The sequence below is a fragment of the Trichomycterus rosablanca genome, chromosome 21, assembly GCF_030014385.1.
Source record: "Trichomycterus rosablanca isolate fTriRos1 chromosome 21, fTriRos1.hap1, whole genome shotgun sequence".
Taxonomy (NCBI): domain Eukaryota; kingdom Metazoa; phylum Chordata; class Actinopteri; order Siluriformes; family Trichomycteridae; genus Trichomycterus; species Trichomycterus rosablanca.
The window spans coordinates 20,500,201-20,519,224 of record NC_086008.1 but is presented as its reverse complement, the minus strand read 5'-3'; the positions used below and the strand labels follow the sequence as shown (position 1 = coordinate 20,519,224).

The following is a 19,024-nucleotide window of genomic DNA, read 5'->3' as shown; positions in this document are numbered from 1 at the left end:
TGTGAGTAGCACCGCCCACGGTCAAGTAAACTTGGAGCTTTTCATCAACTGGGACAGTGAGATAACCAGGGAGGGATCAGGGGGTCGAGCTTCAAAGCTGGACGACCTTGTAGAGCGTTTTGGACGCAACATTACAACCAAACTCAAGGAATCCAGGAGTCCCCCCATGTAGGTACACTATACGGCCAAAAATATTTGGACATCCCATTTCAAAGACCTCTATGTTATCATTTCAGCTAGAACAGTCACTTTTGAGATGGCTTTGTGAATAGAAATTTTACATTTTATTAGTTATTCACATTAAACTCATAAGTTTTTGCTTTCTTAGTTAATTAGCTGGGGTAGAAGAGACTTTTAAAGGTTTCAGAATTCCAAAGACTGATAACTAACCCACACACACAGCTGTGTTCCTTACAAACTGACTTCTTCTAAAATGATAAACAAGTTTGGTGTGGAAAGTTGACCTTGAGCTGGGTTGCTGAGCAGTTAGCTTGAAGGGGCAGTAAAGCGGGTAGAAGTACTGCGATAGGGCAGACGGTAGTCGCCCCTTTCTCTCCTGTAAAGGCATGTGTGCGTTTGCATTGAGATTGGCCCTCAGCTGAGTAATAAACTGATTATTTGCTTTTATCATTATCCCGGTTGTCTGTGTCAATCTGTAAGGGTTATTTTGAATTCCCACAACAGCTTCTCACAAGATTTTCAAGTATATCTGTGGGAATTTGTGCCCATTCATTCCAAAGAGCATTTGTATGGTTGGGCGCTGATCTGTTTCTTTGTCCGAACGTACCCAACTGGAGGTCCAAACAAACCATCACAAAATACTCATATATACACGCATAGAATAAGCGTCACATGGTCCTAAGTGGCCAAAAATATGTGGACAGCTGATCACAAGCTTGCTGGATGTCTCGTTTCAAAACTAAACTAAAGCTAAAGCTAAAAAGGGCCTCGCACAAGTGTGTGCGCAAGTTGTTAAAACATCATCCCTGTCATTCCAGTTCAGGTGTTTTGTGTAGCTGCTGTTAAGGCACACACCAAACTGGTCAAACCTGTGGTGTCTACATACTTTTGGCCATGTAATGTAACTGGCAAATAATGACAATATGTTTTCATTTACATAATCGGTCTTTCTTACATATTTACATCTGGTTTTGAACATACGCACGTCACCATCCAATCATAAGCAAAATAAAGAAAATAAAAGAATAATAATGACGCACTCGCAGTTCTACAGACACGTTGTTAAAACCTTTAATAGAACTCACAGGGGTGTTGCACATATTTACAGGAAACCAGACAATAAAACGCAGACGTCTCGGAGAAGGAAACAGGATGGCTTCACTTTTTCAGGAGCATCCTGGCGAAGTCCTGGTTGGACAGGGGCTTGTTCCCGGACGACGTCCCGTCCTGCTGGTTGGCGGCCGTACCGTTCTCCGTTTTGGGCTGCGACGTGTTCTGGCGGTGCAGGGACCGGGGCAGTAGAGACACCTGCGTGCGTCCTTTACCGCGACTGAAATCACAGCACAGAAAGCAGGGTCAGCTCACGAGGCTCGGATCTGATGTTCGGTCGCGTGACTTCGGCTCAGTTTCTCACACGGCTGTGTTTCAAATCACATTCTTTTACATAGTGTCTTTTACACAAGCTTTTGGAGTTTGTCTACAGGCATTTAAGCTCATATATTAAAAAAAAAATGACTTTGTGATGTCCTTATTCATCCCAAATGTTAGTACCCAGGGGTGAAACCATCTCTGAAAACTGCTTTCATGCATGGCCAAGTTCTAAACCAACCAAAACGCTCTTACATGGACAGAATAAGCATCACATGGTCCCAAGTGGCCAAAATTATGTGGACAAATCACAGCACGGAAACAAGAGAACAAAGCTCTAAAATTAGGCGTTTGAAGCGGCTGTGTCTCAAATCACATTCTTTTACACAGTGTCTTTTACACAAGCTTTTGGAGTTCGTCTACAGGCATTTGAGCTCATATATATATAAAAAAAAAAAAAAAAAAGACTTTGTGATGTCCTAATTCATCCCAAATGTCAGTACCCAGAGGTGCACCCGTCTCTGAAAACGCCCCTACATGGACAGAATAAGCGTCACATGGTCCCAAGTGGCCAAAAATATGCGGACAGCTGATCAAAACCCAAATCACAGCACGGAAACAAGAGCACAAAGCTCTAAAATTAGGCGTTTGAAGAGGCTGTGTCCCAAATCGCAGACTATTTTTCAAAATAGTGCCTGATCACTCACCAATGAGTTAGTTACACACTATTTAGCATTTTATTTATTTATTTATTTAAGTGTTTTTTTTTTTTTTTTTTTTTTTACCCCTTTTTCTCCCCTTTTAGCGCATCCAATTGTTCAATTAGCATCGTGCTTCCTCTCTGTCTATGCCGAACCCTGCCCTGACGGAGGTGATTGAAGCTAACCCGTATCCCCTCCGAAACACGAGCAGCAGCCAGATGCATCTTTGCCACCCACACATTGACGAGTTTGGCGCCACCTAGCGTTGCATGCGGAGAGACACACCCCAAGGGCACCCTCTCCCATCTCTGTGTAAGCGCCTCCAATCAGCCGGCAGAGAACGCAATCGCATTCTGACAGAGAGAGACCCACATCCGGTTCTTTGTCCCACCCCCCACATGAGCAACCGGCCAATCGTTGCTCATATAGCCACTCAGCTTCGAACCGGTAAAGCAAGGCTGGATTCGATACCACGCTCTTAGAATCCAGCCCTGGTTGCAGCGCGTTTCTTTTTACCGCTGCGCCACCTGAGCGGCTTTATTTAAGTTTTAACGCCATGTTTAACACATTGGTGTCATTTAATGGCAGTAATAGGTATTATGTATGTGTCTTCATACACTATTTAGCATAGAGGATGTGGTTTGGGATGCAGTCAATGGTTTGGAATACACCACAGAACGCTTGAGCATTCCAGTTCAAACCCAGTCAAACCTCATTGGCGGTACATACACCTTAATGGAGGTTTAAATCTGTAGTACTACCACCACTGGTGGCCCAGTGGTCTATAATGCACTAGCTGAAACGTGAGCTCTCGAGTGTGGATTTCAGCTGTGCTATCGACCTGACCGTGAAAGGTTCTGAGGGGGAAACCAGCAGCTTAAACAGAAAGCAGGTCGGCAGGTTTTCCTTGCTGCTGCACAACGGCGACCTCTGCTGTCTGGTCGGGACGCGTGCATGAACAGCGACTCTCTGTAAGACACAGTCACTAGCTGGTGAAAAGGGGTGGTTACAATTCATCTGTGCTCCTTCCGGCCACTACTTTTCACCAACCAGCGTGGAGTCATGCATTATAGCGGCAGCGAGGAGAAACCCCATCTGACCTTTTCTCCCTCAGACATGGCTAACGATAGCACCGCTGAGATTCAAACTTGAGAGCTCAGGCTGCGCCACCCAAGCGCCCCGGTTCTGGACTACTTCAAAACCTGGTTCGACGGCGTGGTGGTACTTACGTGCCCGGTAGCTGGCGAGGCACGTGACCCCCCAGCGCTGGTTTGAAGTCGGTCTTCCGGGCCGGAGGATTGCTGATGGCTACGGAGAGGGTGTGGTTCTCCAGCTTGGTCCGGTCCATCTTCAGCACGGCCTGGGACGCCTGCGCCTCGTTCTCGAACTCCACGTAGGCCAGGCCCTGCAAAACGCACAACACATTTCAGTCACGCGCCAGCCTATCACGGCGTAGACCTGGGTCTGAATCTCAGAACCTTCCCACAAACTGTTCTTTCGAAAGGAGAATCAAAGGAATTAAAAAGAACACGCGTGGTCGCTTGTGCCTCGACCAGACACTAGGCGTCACTGTTGCAGCTCTACGTCCCTTAGACAAGACCAACTGTGTCTATATACAGCACCCGGTATGCTAGTGGAGAGGCCTTCTTTGAGGCCTTCATACTATTCGTTCCTTAGTGGCAACTCAGGTTTTAAATCATTTTAATGTATTTAATGAAAATTAGTCACCCACCTTGGGTTTGCCTGAGCGGTTGGTGACCAGGCGGACGGCTTTGATGGTGCCGTGATCCTTGAACAGCTCCTCCAGCTTCTCGGCGGTGCAGGAGAAGGGCAGCCCCGAGATGAAGATTTTGTGCTTCTCCATCGACATGTTGTACTTGAAGACCTGGTCAAAACAGAACATTCATTATTCATTATGTTTTTCACTTTTATCGAGAAAGTAAATCTTGATAATCATAAATAACTGATCCGGGCCCTTGACGAGCGAGTGGAAGAGTTGTTAGGGGTAGATGTTGAGAAATCCAGGACAACGCATTATGTGGCATCAGCACTCGGGGGCAGTACTGCTATTGGCCAAAGAGAGCCCGGAAACCATAAAATCACCCCCCCTACCTAAAAAAAAATGCATTAGTTTCTGATTTTTTCTTCATATAGACGCACAAACCGAGCACTTTATTAGGTACACCTATCTGCTACAGACATTTCCATTGCTCAGGAGTCCTGGCTTTGGTGCTCTTTATACCAAGCTCCTTAGTGTACTGGACTCGAGGTCCAAACAGACTCCTACACACAGCTTGTCGACCAGGATTTCTGTCCCAGTTGCGCATCTATAAGACCCGAGTGGCATTAACCTTTGACCTAAAAGGTTCCAGAATAACCAGGTTGGTTTGGTTGTACAAATAAAGGGGGGCCTGCCGTGTTCCTCTTTGCTGCTGAATGGAACACATGCCTGTATTTTGGGGGGGGTGGCGGGGTGAGCTAGCCTAAGTGTGCGGCACATGGCGGAGGTGCCATTAGGATTGGAAATGACTAAATTGGTATAAAATTGTGTGTGGGGTTGTACCTAGCCAAAGGGCAGCTGTAGCCTAGTGGTTAAGGTGCTGGAGTAGTAATCAAAAGGTCACTGGTTCAAGCCCCACCACTGCCAGGCTGTCAATGTTGGGCCCTTGAGCAAGGCCCTAACACTTAATCGCTTAGACACTGTACCGTCACAGTACTGTAGGCGTCTGCTAAATACCGAAAATGTGAACGTAACTGTACCTTAAAGTCTGGGTTTTTGCTCTTGTCCACACAGGGCGAGACGAACATGGGCCGTCCGTCCACCTTCTGCCTGTCCAGCTTGAGCGCCTCCCGGGCCGCCAGCTCGTCCTCGAACTGTACGTAGCAGTAGCCCCTGAACGTACCCGTGGCAGCGTAGACGAGTCGCACCTGAACGACGGTGCCGCAGCTTCCGAACGCCTCTTTCATCTTCCCCTCGGGGTCGTCCAGATCGAAGGATAGATTACTGACGAAGACGCTGTTCGAGTCCTTGCGATCGTCCGGCGTTCTGCTCGTCTCCGGCGCCGCTGGCCGTTTTTTCGGGAGTCCCGGGGGCTCCGTCATGCGAGGCGGAGGGGCACCGCGCCCGAACAGGCCGCTCTCGGTGTCCATCTGCTCCTCGGGGGCGTCGCCCTCTCCTTTGTGCCTCTTACGATCTATAATATGAAACAAAAGCAGGTGAAGTTATACATTTAATACGACACAGGTGCATTTTTTACTCATCAGCGCGCTGGCACGACACCTACCAGCTTCCTCCTCCCAGTCGTCTTCGCCGGCGTCCTCGGCCTTCCGCTTGTCTCCCGTCCGACTGCTTTTCTGAAATTTTTTCTGGACTTTCTTGTCGGCTTTGCCTCTGCGCCGCTGTTCGGCTCGCTCCTCTTCCTGCTGGGCATGAAAGACCTCCTTCTCCGCCGCCTGTACACATCAGACATGTATTCCATAAGACTTTAGAATGTGTATTTGGGAATTTGTGACCCAGTCAGACACCGATGCTGGATGACGATTGCAACTGATGTTCCAATTGCAGTGGTAGGGCAAGTGGTAGCTCAGTGATTAAGGTACTGGACCGGTAATCAGAAGGTTGCTGCCACTTTTGGGCCCCTGAGCAAGGCCCTTAATCCTCAATTGCTTAAATTGTATATTAGTGATAATTTTAAGTCGCTTTAGACTTACTGCAAATTTAAACGGCTAATTCATTCTTTCGATCAACAAAACTGACGCTCACTGGATGTTTTTCAGTCTCCGTCATACCTCCCTTTCGTAAAAACGTCACCCAGCCAACGACACTCTGACCTCGAATAAATTGCACCTTTACCAAATTGAGGGGTGATTAATTCGGTCACATGAACGAACACAGCGGTCAACAAACCATCCTTTCATAATATGCTGTTGGTTCTACACTCTGAAGCTTGTTGTAACACAGATATGGTGGCAAACCCTTACAATCCACCTTAAAGTGCTATAGAGTCGCACCAGATCTCTCAGTATCATAATCCTACACATTTCAGTGTCAGTTCCAGTATTCAGACACTAGGGGGCGATATGTTCCGCTTTTAAAATGATACGACTAGTAAAGGTGAATGAGGTCTCACCTTCGCTCTCTGCTCGTTCACTCGATTCAGTCTGGTCTCGGTTTTCTGTACGGCGGTGTCCCAGTCGTCCAGAGACCCTGCGCGCGGAGATACGGGGGAACATGAAACCGAGAGGTGGAGTGTGGGTATACAATTACTGACTGAAGCCCTACTAATCAATAGAGAATGAATTCCCCCCCCGACCAGATAATGACTCTCGGCATTGCAATATGGTAGCAGGTGCAGCAGTGTTGTTGGGAAGATGAACACACATCTACTGTCCACCCATAAGTCGAAAAATCTATTTAAAAATCCCAACAACACTGCTGTACCTAATACATTCATACCAGAACACCACATTACCATGTTATTACCATGTCATTCAGTGCAGTGCTGAGAATGCAGAACCCAGAACTACCTAGTCAGTAGGGCTCACTTTCGATTGATAGATGGGGCTATAGAGGAACAGATGGGCTACAGTCAGTAATTGTACAGCCACAAAGTTCATCTATACACTAGGTGCATACAGACAGGTGTTCCTAATAAAGTGCTAGACACTCCAAAATCGGCCGACAGTCAGTACACATTGTGCACTAATGTATACACTATGCAGCCAAAAGTATGTGGACACTATAAGCATTAACAAAGAGTTGCACTAAATTTTCGGAATAGAACAGATAAGGGGTGTAGCGCTCACCCTCCACCCTCTCGAAGTTCAGCAGGACTTCACACACGTGCTCTGGATAGTCGGACGTGCACTGCACCGCCCGGTGAAGAGCTTTCCTGCAGTGCGCTGCGTCTCCGTACGACCTGACAGAAAGCACACGGACACACGGGCTTATAGAACACTCAATCATCGAGAAGTACGTAGTAAACAAGCGTTCCTAATAAAGCGCTCACCTCTCCAGGTTGTAATACTCCAGCCACATGTTGGCGTATTTGGCGTTCCCTTTCGTCATGACGCTGTCCCAGAGTTCCCGGGCTTTCTGCATGTTTTTACAGTGCGATGCCTGCGCAGGAGGAAACGGCAATTACTCACTATACATTGAGCCAGCGGTTCCCAAACTGGGGGGCAGAAGCATGACAGGGGGGGGGGCGTCTGACTGAAATTAAGCGCGGAACCGATGTTCTAACGTCGGATTTCTTTTTGGTGGACGATAAACAAACCGTGTTTTCAGGTGTGTCAGGATTCATTCTGACAGAGAGTCTAGATCGGGGAGCCCAGTACATCTATCGCTCAGTACACGCTGGGATAGTTCGTCATTCAAACAGATCGGCGAGACTGACATGACACGTGGCCACGGTTGGTTTAATTTGCGGTGTGTTACCATGACTACGCCTCAGTCCGCATAAAGCAGCGCTGATCTGGTGGAGAAATTGTAACCTACAATCTGACATTCATATGAAGTCGAGGGCCTCCGCTGGACCATTTGGAACTTCCACATGATTGACAGCTGTTTCGGCTCAACCTACATGTGTGAATGAGCCTTTTCCCTACATATGGGTCCATCCTTACTGATAAACACCTGAAAAACTGCCTGAGCATCAGCAGCTCCTGTCCAGATACATAAACCTGACTGATACCATTTAGAGCAAATCATCAGAATAAAGTCAGCGTGATTTTTCAGTCACTTGCTCTGTAAATCTGAATATCAATACAGGAACTGAAGCGCATTTTAAAAAGCGTCAAAGCTTTTTTGAAAAATGATGAGGGGACTGTACAAAGTAGATGGTGATGACCTGTAGACTGAAACAGTAGATCTCAAGCCATGAAAGTGTGGGCACTCCTGGTCTAGATGTACAGAATGGAGAGGTATTTGACAGGGATAAAAAGAAAAACAGCCACTAATACACTGATAAGACGTAAACTCTCACAAATTGAACTTTATCTTTTTTTGCAGTGTTTAAAATTTTTGAAATAGCAGACTAATTGAAGGAGCAGTTCAGTGATGTCAAAAAGTAGTTTTATAAAGTCAAGTACAACAGAAATGACTGATATAAAGGTTTTTTTCTCAACAAAGTTAAAATTGGCCTATTTTTGTCAGCATTTTGTTGGTGGGCGGGGGGGGTGACAGATTTTCATCTTCCAACGGGGGGGCGTGACAGATAAAAGTTTGGGAACCACTGCATTAAGCAGTCAGGTCATGTGATCAGGGCTGTGATGGGTTGATAAAGCCCAATGGCACAACGTTCCAGTTTAAGTGTGATTCCTGCTCACCTCGATTTTGGCCCAGATTTGCATTATACTGCAGGACAGATCGCCGCTGTCGGTAAACCCTGGAACGAGATGATAAGGTTACAAATAAAGCACAGACTACAGAACTATCAGCAGAGAACTGCACACTGGGGGCTCTCGGGGTGGCGCAGGGATCAAACGCACTAGCGCACCGCTGCTGAGTGTTTGAACTTTCCAACCTGACAGGCATCGGCACAAACACAGATGGGCGTGTTCGAGGGAGGGGCGGTCGAATGGGACTGGTCCAGGCATGGCTCTTTGAGTTTGAGTTCTACGCTCCAATAATCCGGCTTGTGCACGGTGATGCTGGAACAGAGAAGGGCCTTCCCCAAACTACTGCACCAATGCAGAAACATTGCAATAGGAAATTGGGAAAGCTTTATACAGCACACAGGAGCCAAACAAAGTGCTGTTGCCCATTATAAAACCACAACAGTGGTCAAAACACCTCTACGAGGACTCAATCAAATGGTAAGTCCATTTCTGAAACACTGGACTGAACTCAGCTGGTGTTGAAAGAAGTGTCAGAAAGACATAGGGTGTGGCCACACTCGCCGTTCATGGGCAAACCTAATCAAGAGAACAGATGCTAGCCTGGCCAGACCAAGCGTCTCCGCAGTGTACCGTTCTTTAAACCGGGCACAGAGAAGCCCCAAAAAACGTCACTCACGTTGTTCCACGTCCTGTTTCAGGTAGTCGAGGCCTCGCGTGAAAGCTGCCCGCAGCTCCTCCAGCTCCCGGCTCCCTTCTGCAAATCAATAATCAACCGAAGATCAATTACAGAACCGAATGGCGCACAGAGGCTAGAAGAGGTTCCGTCCCCTCACCGTTACTGAAATCCACACGCCTCCTCAGGTAGTCCAGGTACGTCTGCCAGATCTCCACGTAATCCGTGGCCTGTATGAAACCGGCGTTCAGGGCCTTCTCGAACACGTCTGTAGGAAAACGCAAACGATGCATTTTACTCTCGCCGCACAATCTGGTCGCACCGTGGTTTACAAGATGTAACATAAAGCCTCCACAAGGGGGCGTTTACATACAAGTTTATTTAATTACTATTGTTTTTTGGTTTAAAAAACTCTGCTCTACACTACTCTACATATGTTTGTGGACACTTGACCATAAGCTTTCTGGACACATCATTCCATTCATCTTCCAACTATAGTCTAAAGATGCTCAACAGAGTTCAGGTCAGGGCCGCTGGAGTTCCCTTAAAACCAAACTCATAAAATCATACCGTCCACATACTTTTGACCATGTATATACACATTACTAGACGTGTCATTATCGTGTGAGTCTGTGTCTAGTACCTGAGACTGTGTGATGCTCCACGCCGTGCCTCTCCAGCGCCTGTAAGTAGTTCTTCCACAAGCCCATGGTCCACGGGCAGTTCCGGACCGCCCGCTCGTAGCACGACAGCACTAGATCTTTGATCTTCAACTGCCGGTCCTGAATAAAAAGCAAGTTGCCACTTAGTGCACTACTTTGCAATTTAAGACACAGCCTAAATTGAGCGGTTTTAATCAGGGAGCTGGTTTAAAAGAAAAATGTGACTTTTAGGAAACAAGTAACCTTAAGGTGAGACAGATGCTACTTAGTGCACTACTTTGCGATTTAGGACACAGCCCGAGTCGAGCAGTCTGAAGCAGGGAGCCGTTTTAAAAGGAAAATTAGACTTTTAGGGAACAAGTTACCTTAAGGTGAGACAGATGCTACTTAGTGCACTACTTTGCGATTTCGGACACAGCCTTGGTCGAGCAGTTTAAATCAGGGAGCAGGTTTAAAAGGAAAATTTGACTTTTAGGAAACAAGTTACCTTAAGGTGAGTCAGATGCTACTTAGTGCACTACTTTGCAATTTAAGACACAGTCTGAGTCAAGCAGTTTTAAGCAGGGAGGCATTTTTAAAGGTTAATTAGACTTTTAGGGAACAAGTAACCTTAAGTAACCTTAAGGCGAATTAGTTGGTACTTAGTGCACTACTTTGTGATTTAGGACACAGCCTAGTTCAAGCAGTTTGAAGCAGGGAGGCATTATTAAAGGTTAATTAGACTTTTAGGGAACAAGTAACCTTAAGTAGAGTAAATTGCTACTTAGTGCACTACTTTGCGATTTAGGACACAGCCTTTTACAGCAGTTTGAATCAGGGACCTGGTTTAAAAGGAAAATTGGACTTTTAGGGAACAAGTAACCTTAAGTAACCTTAGGGCGAGTCAGATGCTACTTAGTGCACTACTTTGCGATTTAGGACACAGCCTGAGTCGAGCAGTCTGAAGCAGGGAGCCGTTTCAAAAGAAAAATGAGACTTTTAGGGAACAGTAGTGCACTATGTAGTGTGTCAGTAATGTAGCCTCATCATTTACCGTACACAGAACGCATGCACACTACAGGGCCAAAAGTATGTGGACACCTTGCATTCCAAAGCAATGGGCAATAATACAGAGTTGACTCTTTTGGGAAGGCTTTCCAAGTGTTACTATGGGAACTGATCCAATTTAGGTGAAACGGGGGCCCTAAATGTTCCTGAAAACGTTCCCACGAGGTTAACAATGTGTGATTTAGGTTATAAAACATCATCAGGAGGGGTGTCCGGATACTTTTGACCTGTTCAGCCAAACCAGGATAGATGCTGTAGGTTCTCCTACTCACCAGATAAGTGGTGTATCTGGCCCAGAGGTCAGGAACCAGACAGTTCTCGGCCAGCGCTCTCTCGAATATGATCTGGACCCGAGCCGGATCTCCGTCCTTCATCTCGAAGTCGATGAGGCTCTGATACTCGGCCAGCTTGGGAGGCTCCGACACCAGCTGCAGCACAGAGAGCAGAAACGGTTAGAGCAGGAGATACACAGTGAAACGTGGTGGCGGTAGTATCGAATCTGACGTTCGTACAACCACTTTTCTGCTCCATATGGGTGATATAGATATAGGTGTTGCGTAACCTTCGTCACACACCACTATAACTAAACTTACTATAACGTGCTGTGATTTTACACATGTTGATTAAAATACGTGTGTGTGTGTGTGTGTGTGTGTGTGTGTGTGTGTGTGTGTGTGTGTGTTATACCAGAGCCTCTTCGAACGGCCTGCGGTTCTCCAGCTGCAGCAGGGCTCGTTTGTAGTGCTGTGAGACCATCTCCGGCACCCCTTCCTCCGCCCAGTCTGAGTATTCGCCATACGTGTTCTCCATATCTACAACACAGCAACAGGTCAGTATTGGGACGAGGCCCTTTCCTGTTCCAGCATGACTGTGTCCCTGTGTTTAAAGGGACTCTCACCCATTAGCGGGATGGCGAGCTGGCGTCTGAACAGCGTGTGCATCCTCTCGAGCTGGGCGTTCAGCTGGTCCTGCTGCTCAGCTTTGGAGATGGTGCCGGGTGAGGGCTGGAACACAGAACGTCACAGCACGTGAAACGGCAGCCTTCTATAGCCGTAACTATGCGGACACCACTCTTAATGACATACCTCTGCATACAAGGGGGGGGTTCATGAGGACATGGTTTGATAAGTGTGGAGTGGAGGAACTCTAGTGATTCAAGCAGAGCCCTGACCCCAACCCAACCCTACACCTCTGGGACGATCTCACAAATCTCGCCGCATCTACTGCAATGACATGTACTCATTCATATACGTGTTCTACAAATAATTGAGATATAGGAAGCCAGAGAAAGGCTTCCATGGATGCTTGGGTGGCGCAGCAGTACGGGTTCAAATCTCAGCTGTGGCACACAATTGGCCATGCCAACAGCAACCCCTAGTGTCTGGTCAGGAAGCTGCCACTTAACATGAATGAATACGGAGAAAGTAATGCGGGAACTGCGTATATCCAGACTCCGTACCGTAAGCACGAGAACAAGGGGCTTCCATACCTGGAGGGTGGACAGGATGACGGCCTCGAACTCCCTGTACGCCTCCCACAGCATGGCTCCCTTGGTCATGTGCAGGCCCACCGCGGTCAAAGCTCTCTCGAAGACGGAGCGCACCCGGTCGACGCCCCCCGCCGCCCCCATGCCGCCTATGGAGTACTGTGCGTACTCCAGCCAGATGTCAGGACCTGGGGGGGAGAAAGAGACCTCAGCACGCGTTCCTCAGCCATGAAAGGTCAGATCGGGTACAACAGCGACTCCTAGTGTCTCATCAAGGCGCCAAACGACGACTAGGACGGGTGTTCATTTGTGAAACTGGTGCAGACTTACAGATGTAGTCCCGGGCGGCCTTCTCGAAGAGCTCGTCGATCTTCTCCCGCTCGGCTTCTTCGCCCTCCGTCAGTCCGATTTCGTCTTTCAGCCAGTCCAGCCAAATCTCTGTCCAAATAATCGGAACACTTGCGCATTAGCATTCTGAATACCTCCACATACTGAGTCGCTCGTGCTGGCTGGTTCAAAAGTAATGACTGCAAATCAGGCTCTGATGTTCCGCCGCCTGTCAGTTTAAGTCTCACAGCCACACCCACTGCTAACACGCATATAATAAAGAAAATAGATAGTACACTTCTGATCGGGTGGCATTCTTTCTAGCATGTTTGGTGAGTCTGGTATGGAGGAACTCCAGTGTCCTGCATAGAACCCGGATCTCAACCCCTCTGGGTAATTCAATTCCCACAGACACATTGTCAAATTGTTTGGAAAGTCTCCCAAAACCTCCCAGCAGATAAAGTTATGGCGCCCTGACTAACAGTTCACACTCCAACCACTGATCTGAGCTGGCTGAGAACAAAACCCACCACCTACACTAGAACACACACAGCTGAAGCGCTCGTGTTTTTTTTCCCCCTCCTTCTAAACCTTACGTAACTGAAGTATTCGGACAGGCATGAATAATCGAAGACGGGTCTCAGCAGCAGGAGAGAACAGTTTGTTCCATGTCAGAATCCAGAGCAAAAAAAAAAGCAGCTATGAGGCTGGATCTTTTTCAGATTTTTCAGACAGGCATCCTATTCCAAGACATCCCCCTCGTCTGACACGGCTTGGCAGAGGATTCTGGAGTGTGTCTGTGGAAACTAAGCTCAGGCACTGACCGCAACGTTCCGATTCTCGCAGGCCTCTGGACTTCCAACACTTGTTAAGCCATGTCCATATGTGAGCACTGTCTCTAATTTACTCTTTTCCTCCCCCCTCCAATCTGCTCTGGATCTAGTCGTCTCCTATTCCCTCCCGTTGGATCACATGAGGCTGCTGCATCGCATCCAGAGAGACATGCTAAGCTCTCCAGATCCTGCATTGCTAGTGCAGACACCTCGACCACAAAGAAGAGGCCACTATTGTACTGTGGTAATTAATTTTCGCCCCTTTTCCGATAACACGGCTGAGATTCGAACACAAATTTCAGCTTTAATGGTCTAGTGGTGGTGGCAGGGCTCTCGCACATGCGACCTAATTTCTCAATGGTGCGACTAAAAAAAATCTGAGGTCGCACCGGTGCGACCAGCCGTTCGAGGGGTATAAAGTCTCCGCTACTCTCCCTGTGGTACAACAGACACACATCAGGCCAGAATCATGGTCTAAACCAATCAGAGACAGTGAAGGGCGGGACAATATTGTAGCGGCGATATGTGAGCGACATTCAGCTCAACCAATCAGAATGCAGCACCAGGTTTATACATGTGCGTTTACATACACCTCCATCACCACACAGCAAGAGACCTGTAACATCCCGGACAGTGGTGAGCCGACCCTCTAGTAGCAATAGGCTAATGCTAGCGGTAAAGTGCGGCGATAGCGAAAGTAAAAACACCACAATATTTTCGTTAAGTAAAATATAAAAATAACTAAAAGACAGTGAAATATTAGAATAAGTGTACCGCAGTAAGTGCACCGCAAGCGATTTTGGGAATCTGTGTAAAAGATCCAGTAAAGCCGATAATATAATGCACTGCATTTAAGATTACACTCTAACACTCTAGAGCCCCATACACACACACACACACACACACAAATATATGTATATACATATCATTTTAAATATACACACACATATAAATAGATAGACACACATACATACACACATTTCCTCTATTATTATTGTTATAATTTTTATAATAGTGTACTATAATTAGACTATAATACTATAATTAACTGTAAAGACCATGGGAAGACCATGGCCGGCAATAGTGTATTTGAGACTGGTTCTAATAAATTTCGAATTGAAAGGCTGAAAAGCACAATGCATCTATAAAACACATTACGTGCCCCAATAAATGCACTGCCCAAGTGCCCCCCCTCTCCCCACTGCCTTTCAGCGGCAGGCAGCAGCAAACAGATCATCAGAGGAGGCCATGTTGACCATATTGTTAGTTAATCAATCAAGTCAATATTGCCTATATGGACAGCGGGAAAAAAAAGTTAACCTGTAAAACTGCGGTGTTAAATGCGATGCGGTCGAAAATTAGGGTGCACCTAAGAAAAAAAGTTAGGCGCACCAGTGCAACCAGTGCAACAAGTTAGTCTAGAGCCCTGGGTGGGATCTCATATTATCATTTTGAGATTCTGCTAGACGTTTTCCCCACAACTCTTCTGACCCAGCTTCACCAGTAATTTGGGAGATTAACATAACATGATCACATTTGCCAGAATAAATCATTCGGTTCCTCGTACCTTCAGTGAGGGGAAAGAGCTCGCTCATCTTCTGCCTGGCCTTGCGGAGTCTGTGCAGCTTCCCTTCCTGCTTCAGCAGCTTGATCAGGTCCACGTGGCAATTGTAGTCGAACACATTGATGGACAGCTGGAAGGGACAACAAAAGGGAAATTGTAATAACCATCAACATAACGATCCCTTTCATCCTTCTCTGAGACTTAACAGACAGAACGAATCAGTGCCTGAATAGCATTCCTGATTCTGAATCAATAAGTCTGAGTTTTCAGAAGAACTAAGATGATTCATCTGGTGGTTATAAAGTTCTATAATCTCATTCATCAATAGTAATTCCGCCTTGACTACAGCTGGTGACTTCTCCACGTCCATTTACGCAGGCTTTGGATTAGTCTTAGTACCCCAGGGGTGTGTGGGGTCTGTGGTGTGCTATTAATTAGATGTGTTGGGTCATCTGTGCCGAGTTCTGGCCACCCCTGCCTTAAACAGGGAGCCGTAGCCTAGTGGTTAGGGTACAGGACTAGTAATCAAAAGGTCGCTGGTTCAAGCCTCACCACTGCCAGGTTGCTGCTGTTGGGCCCTTGAGGAAAGGCCCTTGAGCCTCAATTGCTCCGATTGTATACCGTAACTGTACTGTAAGTCTCTTTGGATAAAGGCGTCTGCTAAATGCTGAAAACGTAAACAAATGCACGGCATCTGGGGTTTATCTGGAATGTTGGGTTGCTGTCGTCCTGCCCCCTGCCCCTTGCGTACAACCAATCAGGGTCGGGGAAGCTGCGGTCAGAGAGAGGGGTCAGACACCGTACGACGGCCCTGGAGCAGAGAGGGTTAAAAGCCTTGCTCAAGGGCCCAACAGTGGCAGCATGGCAGAGCCGGGATTTGAACTCTCAACCTTTTGATTGAGGCTATCACCGTCCCCTTACTGTTTTAGGACACTGATCCAAAGCAAGGCTCAAAAACAAGACGAAAATGATTCACTGCTTGCGTTTAGGATTGCAAGAGAAGACTCAGTGCTGTTACCTTGGCAAAGTGCTGCTGCAAAGCTTCTAAATGACTGGAAGGAGCAAAACTGTATCTTTTTAACACGTAACTTTAGATTTTAGCTTTTGATTGTTATGTTTTTAACAAATTGAGGTCATTTTTGTCAGTATTATGAATGAAAGCTCGAAAGAAGAAGCAAGAATGTTTTTCTGGAGTGCTAACATTTATAGAGATCAATGCACGTCCATTTACCCTCCATACCGTTAAGAATAATTAAGATCGGTAATATTGCGATAGTTTTGAGAACCGATGTTGAGGAGATGCAGAGCTGCGCGTGGGTGCGCGCGCTCCAGCACTGGCGCGCAGTTCAACTGTATCGGTGTTGGCCTTTAGCACAATGCTAACCACAACAACAACTTACACAACAAACAGACATTTTCACTCATTAAATATCTCGTTTGTTGCTTTTTTACCGAAACGGAGGTTAAAAACGGTGTAACGAGTCACCCAAAACACTGTAAGTGCGTGTGCGTCACTCTAATAGCCACCTAAGCTAACGTGCTAACAGCTCTCCCCATTCATTCTCCATACAGTTAGCTTAGCACAAGGCTAGTTACCTGCTCCTCCAGCCGCTGGATCTCAGCCTCGGTTTCTCTCTCGTCCTCGGACGTGTCTTCATCCTCCTCCCCGTCTTCTGAATCCTCCTCCGCGGACTCCATTTCTCTCTCCATATCCTCGGCCTCCTCCTCTTCGATATCGGGCAGCAACGTCTCCGCTTCGTTCCCAGACGCCGCCATGTTTCGGTGATGCCGTGGGTGAAACCAGTATTTACGGATTTTTAGGTTGTGTTCCAAATCGCTCCGTGCGCACTACAAAGTATGTCAAAATAGCAGCGATATTAGAGGTTACCTAGCGCCCTTTGTAGTACTGTAGTGTGTGATTTGAAACGCAACCAACAGTTACTGTTAAAATAACGGTACCACATTGTACCAGAGAGTACTTTCTGTACTTTTTATTATATATAATATTGGGAAAAACTTTTTTGGAGTTGTGTATGTTCTCCCCAGGTACTCCGTTGTCCTCCCTCGTCCATAAAACGTACTCGAGGTGCACTGGCTATTCTAAATTATCCATAGGTGTGAGTGAGCACCATACCCACCGCGAACCTGATCAGAATGAAGCTGTTAGTAAAAATGAATTTGGCTACAGAATGGGTTAAAGGCAAATCTGTCTGAGACACGACTAACGTTCAGTTCAGCAACTGCTTTATCCTGGTCAGGGCCGCGGTGGGTCCGGTTCCACCAAGAAAACAGAGCCCAACTTTACTGAACAAGGTCCAGATGATTGTGTTGTTCATACAGGCGTTTTCGATCTACACCAGGCACAAATTCCCACAGACACACTCCATCGCTGAAAAGTGGTGGCTCTTATTACTTTAAGAGCAGAATCAAGCTGTTAGTAAACTAAATGAATGAAAGATGGAAGACACTTAGAACAAGCTTGTCTTTTCTTACATTTATTATAGGTGTCGGTGCCGCACAGCCTCAGGATCACAATGATCTGGGTTTGAATCCCACCTTTAGTTACTGTGTGAGGACTGGGGCATGTCCGTGTGAGGTTTCCCCCTCTCAAAACATGCCAGTAGGCGTGTAAGTTCCTCTAAAGGAAGGAATAAGTGAGTGAGTACGAGAAATTGTTTAACGCCCTGTGATAAATCCCCGCCCTGTTTAGTCTGTCTTTCTGCTTCACACCAAGTGTTTCCTGGGTGTCCCCAGACCCACCGCGACCCATGACCAGTATAAAACCCAGTTCTGAAGATGACCGCCTTGGTTAAATGGAAACGCGTGGAAACGGCGCCCCCTGCTGCTCTGCGCGAGGATCGTTTGTTTTGTAACTATATGCGCACGCCTCTAAACGTGACATCACTGCAAACATGGCGCTGGGCTCGGTCAGAAACTGTTTCGCGTCCTTCGCGTTTCTCGGCAGAACTTTAACCTCAACCGAGATTAAAGCTGCGTGCTGCTACCACAAAAAAGTAAGTGCGCGTTTTATTGGGAGGAATAATGAAGTCAAACTGTGTGGCTGAGTGAATGTTGAGGCTCAGGCGAACTGTTGTGCACCTCGTTAGCATGTTAGCTAACGGAAACCAAAAATTCGTCTGATAACGGAACACTTTCGTTTCCTGTTGTTAAATACAGTCTCGTTATATTGAAATAAACCTGGTCTGATTCGTGTTTGATTGGTGAAGCTGTTTATACAGCGAGCTTCAGTCAGCCGAGGTGCGCAGTACTTTAACGAGTCGACTCACTTGAAACGACTCTTTGGAGTGAATCGACTCTCCAAACGATTCGTGCGGTTGTGCAGGTTCCCAAACTGCTCAAAGTAACAGCATCACTTTAAATAATCGGTATTAACAGTAATAATTATTCATATGATACTAAAATAGCTTAATATAGGGCGGCACGGTGACTAAGTGGAGCGGTCTGGGTCCTTTCTGTGTGGAGTTTGCATGTTCTCCCTGTGTCTACGTGGGTTTCCTCCGGGAGCTCCGGTTTCCTCCCACAGTCCAAAAACATGCAGCAAGGCTAATTGGAGACACTGAATTGTCCTATAGGTACCCGGCCGCTAGGATGCATAAACCAGTGCACTGCAGCGCCGGTCCCAAGCCTGGATAAATAGGGAGGGTCGTGTGAGGAAGGGCATCCGGCGTAAAAACTGTGCCAGCGACCCCTAACGGGAGCAGCCGAGGAGATAGATAGATAGACAGACAGACTAAAATAGCTTAATATTAAACAATAATATTATTAACAAGCCGTCGTTAATGAATGGTGCATTCATACATGCATGCACAGCGAAAGCCAAACG

General features: G+C 46.9%; 2 protein-coding genes across 2 annotated transcripts in view; one reads left to right on the top strand and one right to left on the bottom strand.

Moving 5' to 3' along the window:
* Positions 1–1,226: 1,226 nt before the first annotated feature.
* sart3 (spliceosome associated factor 3, U4/U6 recycling protein) lies at positions 1,227–16,960 on the bottom strand. The gene is made up of 19 exons (XM_063017756.1): positions 16,777–16,960; positions 15,184–15,310; positions 12,787–12,894; positions 12,460–12,644; positions 11,869–11,974; positions 11,658–11,782; positions 11,243–11,398; positions 9,905–10,043; positions 9,422–9,529; positions 9,265–9,342; positions 8,577–8,635; positions 7,259–7,368; positions 7,056–7,168; positions 6,380–6,456; positions 5,534–5,702; positions 5,010–5,443; positions 3,982–4,134; positions 3,479–3,654; positions 1,227–1,510 (listed from the first exon to the last, which is right to left on the bottom strand). Exons 1-19 carry the CDS (start codon positions 16,954–16,956, stop codon positions 1,339–1,341), a joined length of 2,775 nt encoding a protein of 924 aa, XP_062873826.1. The 5' UTR covers positions 16,957–16,960; the 3' UTR covers positions 1,227–1,338.
* Positions 16,961–18,073: 1,113 nt separating this feature from the next.
* The window catches only part of iscua (iron-sulfur cluster assembly enzyme a), a 5,395-nt gene continuing 4,444 nt past the window's right edge, over positions 18,074–19,024 (top strand). The window contains exon 1 of the mRNA XM_063017742.1: positions 18,074–18,194. Within this exon, the coding sequence (XP_062873812.1) occupies positions 18,093–18,194 (102 nt within the window). The 5' untranslated portion in view covers positions 18,074–18,092. The remainder of the gene's footprint in view (positions 18,195–19,024) is intronic.

Excerpts from the sequence above, each read along its gene's own strand:
- sart3 (XM_063017756.1), bottom strand. The coding sequence starts at position 16,956 with ATGGCGGCGTCTGGGAACGAAGCGGAGACGTTGCTGCCCGATATCGAA. Across the intron at positions 11,975-12,459 it reads TCATCCTGTCCACCCTCCAG|CCCTCACCCGGCACCATCTC; the intron begins GTATGGAAGCCC and ends TCTGTGTTCCAG. Across the intron at positions 3,655-3,981 it reads ACCGCTCAGGCAAACCCAAG|GGCCTGGCCTACGTGGAGTT; the intron begins GTGGGTGACTAA and ends TGCGTTTTGCAG.